At 38.2% G+C, this 13,964-nt stretch overlaps 2 protein-coding genes and 1 long non-coding RNA gene across 6 annotated transcripts; 1 reads left to right on the top strand and 2 right to left on the bottom strand.

Moving 5' to 3' along the window:
- Positions 1 to 380: 380 nt before the first annotated feature.
- LOC9308592 (subtilisin-like protease SBT3.8) lies at positions 381 to 7,925 on the bottom strand. 4 transcript variants are annotated; one of them, XM_021021589.1, is made up of 10 exons: positions 7,612 to 7,925; positions 7,424 to 7,515; positions 7,237 to 7,334; positions 6,981 to 7,136; positions 6,180 to 6,856; positions 6,000 to 6,088; positions 5,663 to 5,911; positions 5,411 to 5,525; positions 1,154 to 1,346; positions 381 to 1,076 (listed from the first exon to the last, which is right to left on the bottom strand). In XM_021021589.1, exons 1-10 carry the CDS (start codon positions 7,792 to 7,794, stop codon positions 505 to 507), a joined length of 2,424 nt encoding a protein of 807 aa, XP_020877248.1. In that variant the 5' UTR covers positions 7,795 to 7,925; the 3' UTR covers positions 381 to 504. The 4 variants fall into 4 exon arrangements, with proteins under 4 accessions (XP_020877248.1, XP_002874634.2, XP_020877250.1 ...); XM_002874588.2 differs by lacking the exons at positions 5,411 to 5,525; positions 5,663 to 5,911; positions 6,000 to 6,088; ... (3 more) ...; positions 7,424 to 7,515; positions 7,612 to 7,925 and adding exons at positions 1,430 to 1,544; positions 1,618 to 1,866; positions 1,949 to 2,037; ... (3 more) ...; positions 3,393 to 3,484; positions 3,560 to 3,796; XM_021021590.1 differs by lacking the exons at positions 381 to 1,076; positions 1,154 to 1,346 and adding exons at positions 4,362 to 5,064; positions 5,141 to 5,330 and having other exon boundaries at positions 7,612 to 7,918.
- Positions 7,926 to 9,463: 1,538 nt separating this feature from the next.
- On the bottom strand, positions 9,464 to 13,910 carry LOC110227464. Its single transcript, XM_021021593.1, is given in 3 exon segments — positions 9,464 to 9,843; positions 11,672 to 12,583; positions 12,585 to 13,910. Coding segments are annotated over 3 exon segments (2,052 nt in total). The 5' UTR covers positions 13,419 to 13,910; the 3' UTR covers positions 9,464 to 9,537.
- On the top strand, positions 10,270 to 11,020 carry LOC110227465. Its single transcript, XR_002331164.1, has 2 exons — positions 10,270 to 10,614; positions 10,748 to 11,020. It is a non-coding gene; the product is annotated as an uncharacterized LOC110227465 (long non-coding RNA).
- Positions 13,911 to 13,964: the final 54 nt, after the last annotated feature.

Genomic DNA, 13,964 nt, shown 5'->3' on the forward strand with positions numbered 1-13,964 from the left:
ATTCACGGATGATGTGCGTCTGAGCAAATGACTTCTTGCTGGTGTTTAGGCCACTAATTCCTTGATGATCAAGAATCACTACTAGGGATGTTAAAAAGGGGTTTTCTAATCTAGGAATATTTCATGAATATAAATAGAAACTGTAGAATGTTCTTTTCTTTTGGACCTTTAGCTTATAATCTCCCTTGGTACCAGAGCATGCGTTGTTAGTGCATTTGGATTTAAAGAATGTGTCTCTGTCCGAAAGAGAGTTTGAACCGGCCCACAAGATAACAACCCCCTTGTACTAACTAGGCCACCACCCTTTGTTAACTACAGAAAGTTTCAATAACATACCTAATGAAAAAATCTGAAAAGTAGGGATTGGAGGAAATTTGGCAATAAGAATACAAAAGTAGATTATTCATCATTATTAATCATCAACGTTACATAATGTTAAATAGTTTGATACATACAAGTATATAGTATAAGTACAATTTCACGAAAGGTTAAGTCTTTATAGGTTCAGTTTTCATCATAGTAGTTCTGCATGAGTTGAGTTCTCACAGAGAGAGGAATGGTGACATTATGCAGAGAATCACTCCAAGTCAAGCTTCCAAAGAAGTAACCTGTATTGATTTTGTGTTTGGTCGAGACTCTCACTTTAAAAGACACCCTTTTGGTTGTAGAGTTAAAAACTAGCGTCTCTGGCGTCACAGTCACTACAACTCCCAACGGTGGCTCGATCACTACTTTATAGACCGACTCAACTGGTCCAACGTTAGTGAGGGTTTTGGTGAGAGTGACTTCTTCTTTGAGATTTGGGATTGTGATGGAAGGTAAGTTAAAATCAAGAACAGATGGTTTAGGATTCGAACAGACCGTTCCTTTACCGACAAGCTGAGAAATCGATGTCTCGTTGTAACCAACAGAGCACATGTAGAGAGCATAGTCTTCAAGTCCCAAGTCATATACAAGACCTGGTTTTGCAGCTTTCTCTGGATTTACAAGGCCTCCACCATAGTCGAACGGGTCAGCTAGCTTCCGAGGTGACCCTTCCGCAAATATCTGCTCTCCAAATGGATCAGTTCTCCAAGCTACAGAGTAAAGACAATTATCGAGATCAGTATATGTTCTTGTTTTTTTTACAGCAATGGAAGAAGAAGGTAAGAACCTGTAGTGACTATGGCTGATCTAATAGCAGCAGGAGACCAATCACGATGCATAGCTTTAAGAAGTGCAACAACTCCTGAAATTACAGGAGCAGCCATTGATGTTCCTGACGCCATAATGAATCCTCGGTCGTTGAAAGTTTTATTGGTTGATGTAGCCGCCAATATGCTCACTCCTGGTGCTGCTATATCCGGCTGCATTGTAACATTCACATGATCATAAACATCTTGAAGCAAAATAATCTAATATATCTGAAAAACAGAACATATTCATATACTTTGAGGATGGCGGGCTCAATTGAATTAGGTCCTCTTGATGAGAAATCTGCCACCTTTGTACCTACTGGTTGTCCAAAAAGTGTTTTAGAAGGTTGTATCTTCACAACAGGTGATCTGCAAATTACAAGTCCACAATGAGTGGTGTGTTGATTATATTTTTTTTCTCATAGTTCATATTTTCATTTACCCTGTGGAACGTATGTAGAAAAGTATATCGGTCCCGAGCTCGTAGTCAACAGCAACACAAGGGAAATCATCTACACATGGTGAGAGATTGTCGCCGGGGTTTCTTGCAACAATTATGCCAAGACCACCAGCTTCCTTCACATAAGACACAGCACTTGCTACAGTGGTGTAACGTTTTGATGTTGTGAAGCACAACACGACTTTCCCGGCCATTGTACGATTGGAATTAAAGAATAGAAGCTCACAGTCACTGCAGAGAATGTGATGTCAGAGAAATGATGTCATCCATATAGAAAAGATTTGGTAATGAGAAACTAGAGATTTGATCTTACCCAAAAAAACTTTCGTTGCTGTTCCCTGGATTCTCTGGGTAAACCAAGCTAGTGAAGCCAAGTTCTGGACCTGTGTACATTGCTTGACCCTGTAATACAATTACCAAACTCACAATAAGACACAAATCATCAAACATTTTGTTTTGAAAACATTATGGTGTATATCTTGTTGTTACCAATATCACTTTATTGTTCCCAAGTGTGATAGGTGTGGGAAAAGACCGGTCTAAAGTAGTTGCAGCCACTGTCAATATCCAAGGAGCCGTGTTTCCGACAGTCTGACCCGCTGGACCAGAGTTACCTCCTGAACAAACAACAGTGATACCCTTTAAAACAGCATGGAATGCTCCTGTAGCTATCACGGCGCGAGCATCAGTTTCTGAGAAGTAAGGAAGACGAGAGCCGATAGACAAAGACAAAACATCAACACCATCATGCATAGCTTCATCCATAGCTTTCAAGAGGTCAGCAGATGAACAAGTCGTTATGTCTAAATTATCTAGATACCAACAAGCTTTGTACATGGCTATACGAGCACGTAGTGCCCCGCCTCTCACAGTCCCTCCAGCTAAGCCCTTGTAGCTTATGTTGTGCAAGGGAGAACCACCTGCTATGGTAGCGACGTGCGTGCCATGTCCGCTATGGTCTCTAGGGGAAATGAAGTCAAGCGATTCCGTGGAGTTGAAGCTTTCGTGCGTCGCAAGAAAACCGTTGATGAAGTATTTGGCTCCTATGAGCTTTTTGTTGCAGTGAAAGGAAGTGAAATTTTCTCCTGATTCACAGCCTCCTTTCCAGTGACTTGGCACAGGGCCAATCCCATTGTCCTTAAAGACTTCCGATTCTGGCCAAACTCCTGCAACCTCAGAAATAGATTTATTAGTTGAGATGCTAATTAAGTTAAAGGAAACAAAAGCAACAAGAGTTTAAAACATTGTAGGAAGAAAAATTTGCACAAAAATACACTCATACCGCTGTCTACAACGCCAATGATAACTTCTTCACCCATATTAGTGTCATTTAGAAGATTTTTCGGATTGGCGACAGAAAGGCCTAAGTAATCCCAAGTTCGAGTTGTTGCTAGTTCGTAGAAACTATCCGGGGTGACATGAACAACTTCAGGTAAATCTGTTGTCAAAGAGGATAAGCAATGAAAATGATTTCACATGGGTTTGTTGAGACAAATGAAGATGTCATGTAAAATAATTGCCCTATGTTTCCTAAAAAGCCAAGAAAATATAAGATTTAAAAACTATGTACCTGCTAGCTTCTTGGCTTGGGACTTGGTAAGCTTGGCTGCAAAACCTGAGAAGCCATGTCGGTAACTGTGCACCATTGAATTATGGGCATCTTCTTTACTGTTGAACATGGAACAAAAGGCAAGAAATCTGACTAACATTTTGAGAAATTATTATACTTGAGAAAGACAAAACTACCCCATAAATACCTTCCAAGAAGTGACCACAACATCCGATGATGAGATTTCGTGACAAACTCTGGATCGTCATGTTGCTTCTCACCCAAATAAACTATGTGAACCTATTAGAACAGAACCAACTTTGTTAGCTATTTATGTTGCTCGTAAAAGAATGGCCTTATATAATTTTAAAGTACCTTGCTCTCAGCACCGGCCTGAACCACTACCACGAAAGTGCTCAGCCCGTTGAGAATTATTACCAGACTTAGTACCGCAAAAACTGAGGTTTTGCAATTCTTCATTCCAAGAAGAAAAGGGTTTTTCATTTTTCAATCTCAAGCCACAAAGAAAGAGATGTAATATAATTTGGAGTCTAATATCGAAGAAGCTTAATTAAGCATTTATATAGATGTCTACTCAAGAAGAGTTTGACCAAGAATGTTTCCATTAATCCTTGGAATTGTTCTGACTTTTGCTTGTTTGAATCTCTTTAGTTTCATCATCATATATAGTCAGAATGTAAAACCCACACACATTAATCTAAAGAATATATCAAACTGTGTTGCTTAGTCAACTAAACTCTAGTTTATTACAAATGGAGCAAACACACTGATCAATAGATTGATGACATATACCAATAAGTAATTGTAAACATAGCAATCGAAAGATTTACTTGGTAATATGCTGCAAAAGGATTAGTTTTACACTCCTATACCATAAACTCATGTGTTCATGCTCAGACAAGTTTGCTTTGCTACTTGACTACTTCGGTCGGAAAAATTTAAACTTGAGGTGTAAGCAAGCTGGAATTAGTATGAGTTTTGACCAAAGAAAAGGCAGATTCTTTAGCTAAGTTTAGAGCTTTACTTGGTAAGCTCCATGCTGATTCTTTAGCTCTATAGAAATCAGAAAAAGTAAAAGTTTGGTCAAAGTTGATTTAAGAAAAAGTCTCTGCGACAATCTCTGAGCTTTGTCAAATCATTAGTTTCTTAGCGAATGTTGAGGCAACTAGGGCAATTTTTGGGAGTTTTCCCTTCTTTAATTAAATTTTACAAAGAGTCAAACAGTTCAATACATACATGTATTACAGTATAAGTACAAGCACACAAATGGTTAGTAATTTTTTAGGTTTAATTTTCATCATAGTAGTTCTGCAGGATTTGCGTTCTCACAGACAAAGGAATGGTGACATTGTGCATAGAGTCACTCCACGTCAAGCTTCCAAAGTAGAAACCTGTATTGATTTTGTGTTTGGTTGAGACTTTAACTTTAAAAGAGACCCTTTTGGTCCTAGTGTTGAACACTAGTGTCTCCGGTGTCACGGTCACTTTAAAACCCAATGGTGGCTCAACCGCAACTTTATAGACCGATTTGAGTAGTCCAACGTTAGTAAGGGTTCTAGTGAGAGTCACTTCATCTTTGAGGTTTGGGATTGTGATGGAAGGCAAGTTGAAATCAAGAATAGATGGTTTGGGATTTGAACAGACTGTTCTTTTGCCGACAAGCTGAGAGATTGATGTCTCGTTGTAACCAACAGAGCACAAGTAGAGAATATAGTCTTCAAGTCCCAAGTCATATACAAGACCTGGATTTGCAGCTTTCTCTGGATTCACAAGGCCTCCACCATAGTCGAACGGGTCAGCTAGCTTCGGAGGTGACCCTTCAGCAAATATCTGCTCTCCAAATGGATCTGTTCTCCAAGCTGCAGAGTAAAGACGCTTATAGAAATTAGTATGTTCTTGTTATTTCCTAGTTACATCTGATGAGAAGATAAGAACCTGTAGTGACAATGGCTGATCTAATGGCAGCAGGAGACCAATCACGGTGCAGAGCTTTGAGAAGTGCAACAACTCCTGAAATTGCAGGAGCTGCCATTGATGTTCCTGACAGCATAATGAACCCTCGGTCGCTGAAAGTGGTGTTGGTTGTAGCTGCCAATATGCTCACTCCCGGTGCTGCTATATCCGGCTGCATTCATATAATTGATAAAACCTTAGACAAGATATTTAATGGGTCTGAAAAGAAATGAACAAGCAAGGATTATGTACTTTGAGAATCGCAGGGGCGATCGAATTAGGCCCTCTTGATGAGAATGTTGCCACTTTTGTACCCACTGGTTGTCCGATGAGTGTTTTAGAAGGTTGTATCTTCACCATAGGCGATCTGTAAACAACAAGTGTGAAATTTAGTCTTAGATATATTTTCATTCATACAAGCGGTTGCATTCATTGTACAAACGGTTTTTTTGATGAATATAATTTTACATTCATACAAAAAAGAAAAAAGAAATATTTTCATACCCACTGGACCGTGTGTAGAGAAGTATATCAGTCCCAAGCACCCAGTCCACAGCAACACATGGGAAATCATCTTGACATGGTTGGATAGCGTAGCCTGGGTGTCTTGCGATGATTACGCCGAGACCACCGGCTCTCTTCACATAACGTGCAGCCCTTAATGCAGCACCACCATAAGGTGATGTTGTGAAACACAACACAACTTTCCCTTCCATTGTACGATTAGAATTGAAGAGAAGCTCCTCACAAGTACTGCATTACAGGAACCATGGTGATGTCTGAGAATTGATCTTCTTCACAAGAGTTGATAAACACTAAAGTACAAGAAATATAACATTACCCAGAAAAACTTTCGTTGCTATTCCCTGGATTCTCAGGATAAACCAAGCTAGTGAAGCCAAGTTCTGGGCCTGTGTACATTGCTTGACCCTGCAATATAGTGACGAGACTCACAATAAGACATAGATGTAATCTGAGTACTGAGTAGAACAATTAATAAAAAGCGTATATCTTTTGTTACCAATATCACTTTATTATTCCCAAGTGTAAGAGGTGTGGCAAAGGACCGGTCTAAAGTAGTTGCAGCCACAGTCACCATCCAAGGAGCTGTGTTTGTCACGGTAAGAGAGTCTGGGCCAGAGTTACCACCGGAACAAACAACAGTAATACCCTTTAAGACTGCATGGAAGGCTCCAGTAGTCATCCCATCGCGTATATCAGTTTCGTCAGACAGAGGAACTTCGGAGCCTAGAGAGATTGACAGAACATCAACACCATCATGCATAGCCTCGTCCATAGCTTTCAAGATGTCAGCAGATGAACAAGTCGTTATGTCTTCATCATCCAGATACCAACAAGCCTTGTACATTGCTATACGAGCACGAGGTGCCCCACCTCTCACAGTCCCTCCAGCTAAGCCCTTGTAGCTGATGTTGGGCACGTATGAACCGCCCGCAATGGTGGAAACATGCGTGCCATGACCATCAAAGTCTCTAGGGGAAATGAAATCAAGTGAGTCTGTGGAGTTGAAGCTTTCGTTCTCTGCTTGAAAACCATTGATGAAATACTTTGCTCCGATGAGCTTTTTATTGCAGAGAGAGGAAGTGAAATTCTCTCCTATCTCACAGCCTCCTTTCCAGTGGCTTGGCACAGGCCCAAACCCATTGTCGTTAAATACTTCAGATTCAGGCCATACTCCTGCAACCACCACAAACAACATTTTAATCATAGAGGCACTAAGAAGAGGAATCAAAAGAAGCACAAGACTTAAGAAGTATACTACAATAAGTAGAGAATAAAATGTACAAATAAAGATTCATACCCGTGTCTATAACACCGATGATACTTTGTTCACCCATATTAGTTTCATGTAGAAGACTCTTTGGATTGGCAGCAGAAAGGCCTAGGTAATCCCAAGTTCGAGTTGTTGCCAACTTATAGAAACTATCCGGTATAACATGAACAACATCAGGTAAATCTGTAGCCAAAGAGCATTAGCAATGAAAAAAAAAAATCAAATGAGCTTGTTGAGACAATAAAGATTTCATGTAAGAAAATGTGAGAAGAAGAATGAGTACCCGCTATCTTCTTGGCTTGGGACTTGGTAAGCTTAGCCGCAAAACCTGAGAAGCCATGTCGGTAACTGTGAACCATTGAATTATGGGCATCCTCTTTACTGTTTAACATAGAACAAAAGACAAGAAATCTGAGTAACATTTTGAGACATTATAAAACTTTGAAAAGAGAAAACTACCCTTTACATACCTTCCAAGAAGCGACCACAACATCCGATGATGAGATTCCGTGACAAACTCGGGATCATCATGTTGCTTCTCACCCAAATACACTATATGAACCTATTATTGATCATCAAAAACAAAAACCAACCAATTATGTTAGTCTTACTTTATGTTGTCTGATAAAAAGAAGTACCTTGAATGATTCTCAACTACCTTTCTCTCAGAACCAGCTCGTGCCACATTGAGAAATATTACCAAACTAAGTACCACAACAATTGATGTTCTATAATTCCTCATTCTAATCACAAAGTCAAAGAGATATGTAATACTAATGGAGGAGATTAAACATTTATATAGAATCTCGTAAAGACGTATTAAGGACAAGAATGTTTCCATACCTTGGAATTGTTCTTAGTTTTTTAATTAAATCCCAGTTGCTAATAACAGACATAATTCTAAAGAATATATATATCAAACACTGTTTGGCTTAGTCAAATAATGTCTTGTTTATTGCATTTTATGTAATAAAAACACATCAAACAGAGAAAATGAGATGCATGATTAATAACCTTAACAAGTAAACCTTCCTAAGGTATGATTCCTTCTCAATGCTACTTTTTTGGTCAAAAAGATTGTTTCTTTGGCTGATTTCAGAGCTTTTACTTGGTATGCAGTTACATGTTGTTTCTTAAGAAAAAGTCTCTGTTGTTCCAAGCTAAACTTTCTTAACCGGAACTTCATTTTAAAACGGAAAGTAGACGGCGAGAACCAGAGAGGATTCGTGAAATTCTCTGAAAATGAAGAAAAGGAGAGAAGAAGATAAGTCGCAGAGACGTGTGAAGAATGTTTGTTATAGTGAACGAGAGCTTATTGGGTTTTGGGCTTCTAGAATTGATAATGGGCTTTTTATGATCCATTTGTAGACTCGCACACTAAACATCGAACCATAACATACCGAATTGATGACTGATTTCTCTATTACAGAAGTGAACTCTTTAGTAAGATAAATCAGATGATTATGATGTCTTAGTTCAAAAAATTTTCTGAAAACAACTTGTTTTCGTTGGAGATTTATTGAGAATGAGAACGAGATCTAGGAATCTTTCCATGGTGATAATATTTACATATACAAGTTTATCCATCATAATAATATATTTTTCATGAAAAAATTATCAATCTAAGTTTTTCACAATTTTATATTGTCTACTAAAAATTTTCAAAATTGTATAATTATGACTTCATGGACAAATATAATTTTCAATAATAACTCTCATCTATTGTTCACATGTAAAAGAAGATGGTTTTTAGGAATTAGCTAGCGTCGACGGAAAGAATGTGAATTTAGTTTTTGAGTCTAAAATAAATTTTACATAGGCTAAAATTATTTAAGTAATATGTTTTTAGTGTAAGACACTGTTTAGTTCACGATAGAGGAAACCAGCAACATCTATGAAAGAAGTGAACTCTTTAGGTAGCAATTATGGTTTGTTGACCCCAAGTATTGCCTCTACAAAAATAGTCAAAGTTACAGAAAACTTGAAATTATAACTTGTTTCTTTGCCTTGCTCGTATAGTTTCCACACTTGGAACCAAAGACTAGTACACCAAGGAATCAGTATATAAATGTACATGCTTTTAAGATAGTTTCTGCAACACAACAACATTGTTATTGTACCACGGATGAATCAACGTTGAAAGGACAGAGTGCTCAATCCTGTTTCAAAAGAAATGATCTCCGTAGGAACGATCATACGTACAACGAGAAATACACCAACAGTTAGAGCTTCAAAGAACACCAAACTAAGAGTTATTTTTACAGAAATTGTTAACATTTTGAGCACTTGAGGAACATACAAAGAAATTTGGTTTCAGATTTCAAAAAAAAGGATCCATATCAGAAATGGTTTGAGAAATGATGGTAAGGGTTAGACTTAACCAAGTATCAAAGAGGCCTGAGACTTTGAGCAAAAAAATTTAAGGAAAAAAAAAACAGAACTCATTCACTCATGTAAAGCAAAATAAAGTAAAATTTCCATGGAAATATCTCATAATAATATTGGACATATGGGTGTTTGACTAATCATACAAGATAATACAAATTTAGGAATATTTCTCACAACTACAGCAATGTCCATCAAGCTATTTGTGTGTACAACGTTTCTCGCAAAAGGAGCAAATAGGTCGAGTTAGATGAAAATTGTTGGGAAGAACGTGTACCTTTTCCTCAGACCTCCCAATGTGAAACCAAGATGAACCAGGCTTCATGTATAAGTCGTGCCCAAGTAGACATTCAATGTGTAGGGTGACACAACAATTCTCATCACACACATAAAATCGTCCTTTGGGATTTATTTTTCCTTCGCAAACTTCGCACCAATACTTCATGGTACTTGTCTCCTTCCCATAAGAAAGGGTGAGTATATGCTTATCATGCTTATACCTCACCTTTGGAGGTAAAGTAGCACACTTAAAGAATTATAAGTGAAAACATTTTAAAGCCAAAAGCCCAAAACAACAAATTGTTCAAAATAAAGACGGAAATCATAAAAATCACGGCAACTTCGCGCGCATCTCATTCATGAACATTTCCATCTGGTCATCCTTTTTATTGTACTCCGCATCCCACCTCATGTTCTCTGCTTTTTGTTCTTCTATTGCCGCTTTATGTTCTTCCATTTCTTTCTCCAAAGTCGCAATCCGCTCATTCTTGTCTTCCATAGCTTGATGATAATCGAAATGCGGGGCATGCGAGAAACCCGAGAAACGAGAAGAAAACGATATTTGGGATAGATTTTCTAACCTAAAATTCCGTTTCTTGGATTTGTGAGTTTCCTACAAGTCAAATAAGAAAAATTAGTCAAACAACTTTAAATGAAGCATATTGAGTAACCCAGATTATCTTAGCTTAAATAAGTAATCTACTTGCGAGTGAAGCATACGATGCCCTTATTACAGTGATGAAATCCAGAGAGCATACAAATAATGTGGGTGCAAGCAGAAAACTTTTTGGTATGTGTTGGCTTTTAGCGGTGGATTTTTTGGCCATGTTTTTATAAGTAAGTAACGGTCATTGAATTCGATATTCGAAATTCAGATGGTGACCAATTGCTTTGTTTCCAGACTTTCAGAAGAGGAAAACGCGCTAGCTTTAATGTGAGGAAAATGTACGACGAGTTTCTCAAGCGCGAGGAGGAGTATAATCGCCTATATACCTCGGTAAGATTGCGGGTTTACCTATCTTTTTTCTCATTACACTTTCTATAGGTGATCAGTATGCTTGACTAGTTTCTTTTGGGACATGGCTTTGGCCTTGCCTTTTTGAATCTACTCACAAATGCACTTTTCTCAGTCGTTCAAGTCCAGAGACGATCCTGAGTCGAGTTCTTGAACATGCAGGGAAGCAAGACATACTACTAATCAGGCAGTCATTGTCTTTGCTCAAATCTTTCTCTTGTGCTTTGGATATTGTTAGACTTCAAACTTTGTAAACCCCTGTGAGATGGGTTGTACGTTGATGTTATTTCCTCTTGTCTTCAACTAATTGGACTGATCCATCATTCCTATGAACTGAAATGTTTCCTAAGATTGGTTTCTTTAAGAAGTACCTCGTTTTTATCGACTATCAAAATCGTGTTTAATTCACAAGTAGGAAATTCACAAACGTATCAATCTTGTTCTTGAGATATTTGCTATACAACGTGAACCGATTTAAGTAGAACACAAGAATATCTGGCAATATCTAAAAACATGTTCAAGAAACATGTAACACTGATGCAAAGAAATATTTTTTCCTTTTTGAGTAGACTTTCAGTGAAAATCTCTCACAATAGTATTGGACATCTCAGTGGTTGACTAATCAATACAACAAAATACAAAGTTAATAATAGTTTTTACAACTAGAGCAATGTCCATCAAAATATCAGGAAGGTAAGAATACAATACGACGAACAATATATTGATCCAGACCACTCCAAAAATATTTTGTATGGACAACCGTCTCACAATAGCAGCAAATAGGTAGAGTCATATGATGATTATTAGACAGAACGTCTACCTTTTTCTCTAAATAAAACGAAGATGAACCAGGCTTCATGTATAAGTCCCACCCAAGCAGACATTTAATGTGTAGGGTGAGACAACAGTACTCATCACACACATAAAACTGCTTTGTTGGATCTATTGTTTCCTCGCAGATTTCGCACCAATACGTCATGGTACTTGTTTCTTCCCCATAAGAAAGAATGAGCACATGCTTATCATGGTTATACCTCACCTTTTGAGGTAAAGTAGCACATACAAAACATAAAGCAAAGTCACACTCAATGCAATTGAATATTTCATTTGTCCTAGCATATCTGCTCTCTTTGCAAACCGAACATCTTCGTGGCTCCTCTTCTGGTTTGGATGTTAGGAATAAAGGATGCATATGGCTTTCATGTACTAATGGCTCAGATATTGTGGCGAACTGCACGGGTAGCTTGAAATCACATCCTTCTTTACCACACTCGTAGAAGAAACCATCTGTCCACAACGAAGGGTAAGCTGCACACATAGCCTCATGGTCCACAATATTGTCATATCCTAGAGTGAGCATATGTGGATGTATAGGATGGTATATTTGGCGAGAAAGATTTGCATATTCTTCGTGGAGGATGAAATCACATTGCATACATGAGTAGAAGTTACCAAAATAGATTGGCCTGATGCATGCTTGACACTCCTTGTTCTCATCGTAATCTCTATTTGTGTTATCATCAAGTCTCAAATGATGATGTTGATGACTAAAATGCTGTATGATTCCATCGCATATCTTGACAAATGGCTCGATCTCTTCAATTTCTTCTTCTGGCTCTCCCTCAAGTTCTTTACCATCCCACACATTTCTTTGTGTAGCACATTTTGAATGTGCTGCATACGAACAACCGTCCTTGATGCAAGAATAGCCCCAGTAATCATTGTCGATGTTTCTTTGACAAACACCACAAGACAATCTTCCTTGGTCAAAAGAAGAGGTAAAAGAGATACGATGGTGATGCCGTGAGATCCTTATGACACGTGGTAAGTCGATACATCTTAGATGGACCACAAAGTCACAAGGGGGACACATATAGAGAGGGGAGTTTGAATCGGCCAAGGCGCAAAGGTTGCAAGTTAAGAAAGCGTGTCTTGGAAACAAAGCAAGAGTATATATGCTCATGCCACTTCGGATGGTCTATAGATAAGACTGGTGGTTTCTTCGCACAAGCCATATTCATAGCAAAATCGCAGGACAAACAACAATAAATTACCATTTGGAGATCTTCTTCACAACAATAGCATTTCCTCTCTTTGCCTTCACTGAAAAAGACAAGCTGGAGAGAATGTTTTCGATGGAGATGGTATTTGATCTCATCTCTAACCTGTTCATATTCTTCATGGTTCTTGCCGTTGCATCCTCTACAGCCAAAATAAGTAGCGTCTTCTCCTTTAAACTTGAATTTCACCCAGTTTCCAGGGAGACAATGCCACTTGCCCCTCGGCGGGAAGTATTCACTCACATGAAATTTTCCTTTTTTCAAATTTACACGTAATTGAGGACACAAGGAGATAAATCTCCCCAACTTTGAATTGATAGAGCTGACGAGGGAGAAGATTTGATAAACGAGGGACATGAGTTCTGGCTCCGGCTCACCAAATAATGTTTCACATAGAGATCTATCGAGGTCCTACTCCAGCTTCCTATCCGAATCCGAGTCCGTAGAGATTATTTGAGAAATAAGTGATATGAGCTCCGACAGCGGCGACACCTCGGGATCCAAATCCATAGAGTCAAAGACAGAGATTGCTTGAGTAATGAGTGACATGAACTCCGACTCCAGCTTCTGCTGCAAATGCAAATCCATTGAGCTGACCATAGAGATTATTTGAGTAATGAGTGATATGACCTCTGAATCAGTAACTGAATCCCATTTCCAATCCAGAATCTTGGGAAGACTTATTACTTGATAAATGAGTGATATGAGCTCTAACTCTGAATCCATAGTGTTGCCGAGAGAAAATTGTATCTGAGTGATATGAGAAATACTTTGTTTTGCCAAAGCATTGAACGATCAGCTTTGAAACTTATTGCTCTCCCTCCACATGGGTTGTCACACATTTATGTATTACCCACAACCTGCGGATCTTGCTTTAAACATTAATATATAACAAGATAAGATTCAGATGCACCGATCAGATCATGTGTAGATTGACAATGAAACATAAATGTATAACAAAATATACAGATGTATTATCTATATTTTGTTCTTACACAAAAAAAAAAAAGAAATGGACGAGGCTTGATAATAAGCATCTCTTTGTCATTTACTCTCAGGTTCTTTGGATCAGTTCTGATTTCTGAAAACGTTGTTCTTATCTTAGTCGTTTATGATTTCATGTGGTCATGTTTGATCTGTCTACTAGTTGGTGTAATTTTCCGATTTTAAATACTAATGTTTCTTGTGGTTATATGCGTAATAGTAAGTGGTAAGTGGTAACCTTCACTATCAATATGACTATGTTTATTGAGCATTAGTCATTTTCCTAGT

The sequence above is a fragment of the Arabidopsis lyrata genome (assembly GCF_000004255.2).
Source record: "Arabidopsis lyrata subsp. lyrata unplaced genomic scaffold ARALYscaffold_6, whole genome shotgun sequence".
NCBI lineage: Eukaryota > Viridiplantae > Streptophyta > Magnoliopsida > Brassicales > Brassicaceae > Arabidopsis > Arabidopsis lyrata.

Bases quoted from the DNA above. Each gene is read 5' to 3' on its own strand.
- LOC9308592 (XM_021021589.1), bottom strand. From the start codon at position 7,794: ATGGAAACATTCTTGTCCTTAATACGTCTTTACGAGATTCTATATAAA. The intron at 7,335-7,423 runs GTATGTAAAGGG...TATGTTAAACAG, and splicing joins TTGTGGTCGCTTCTTGGAAG to TAAAGAGGATGCCCATAATT. The intron at 5,526-5,662 runs GTATGAAAATAT...TGTTGTTTACAG, and splicing joins CTCTACACACGGTCCAGTGG to ATCGCCTATGGTGAAGATAC.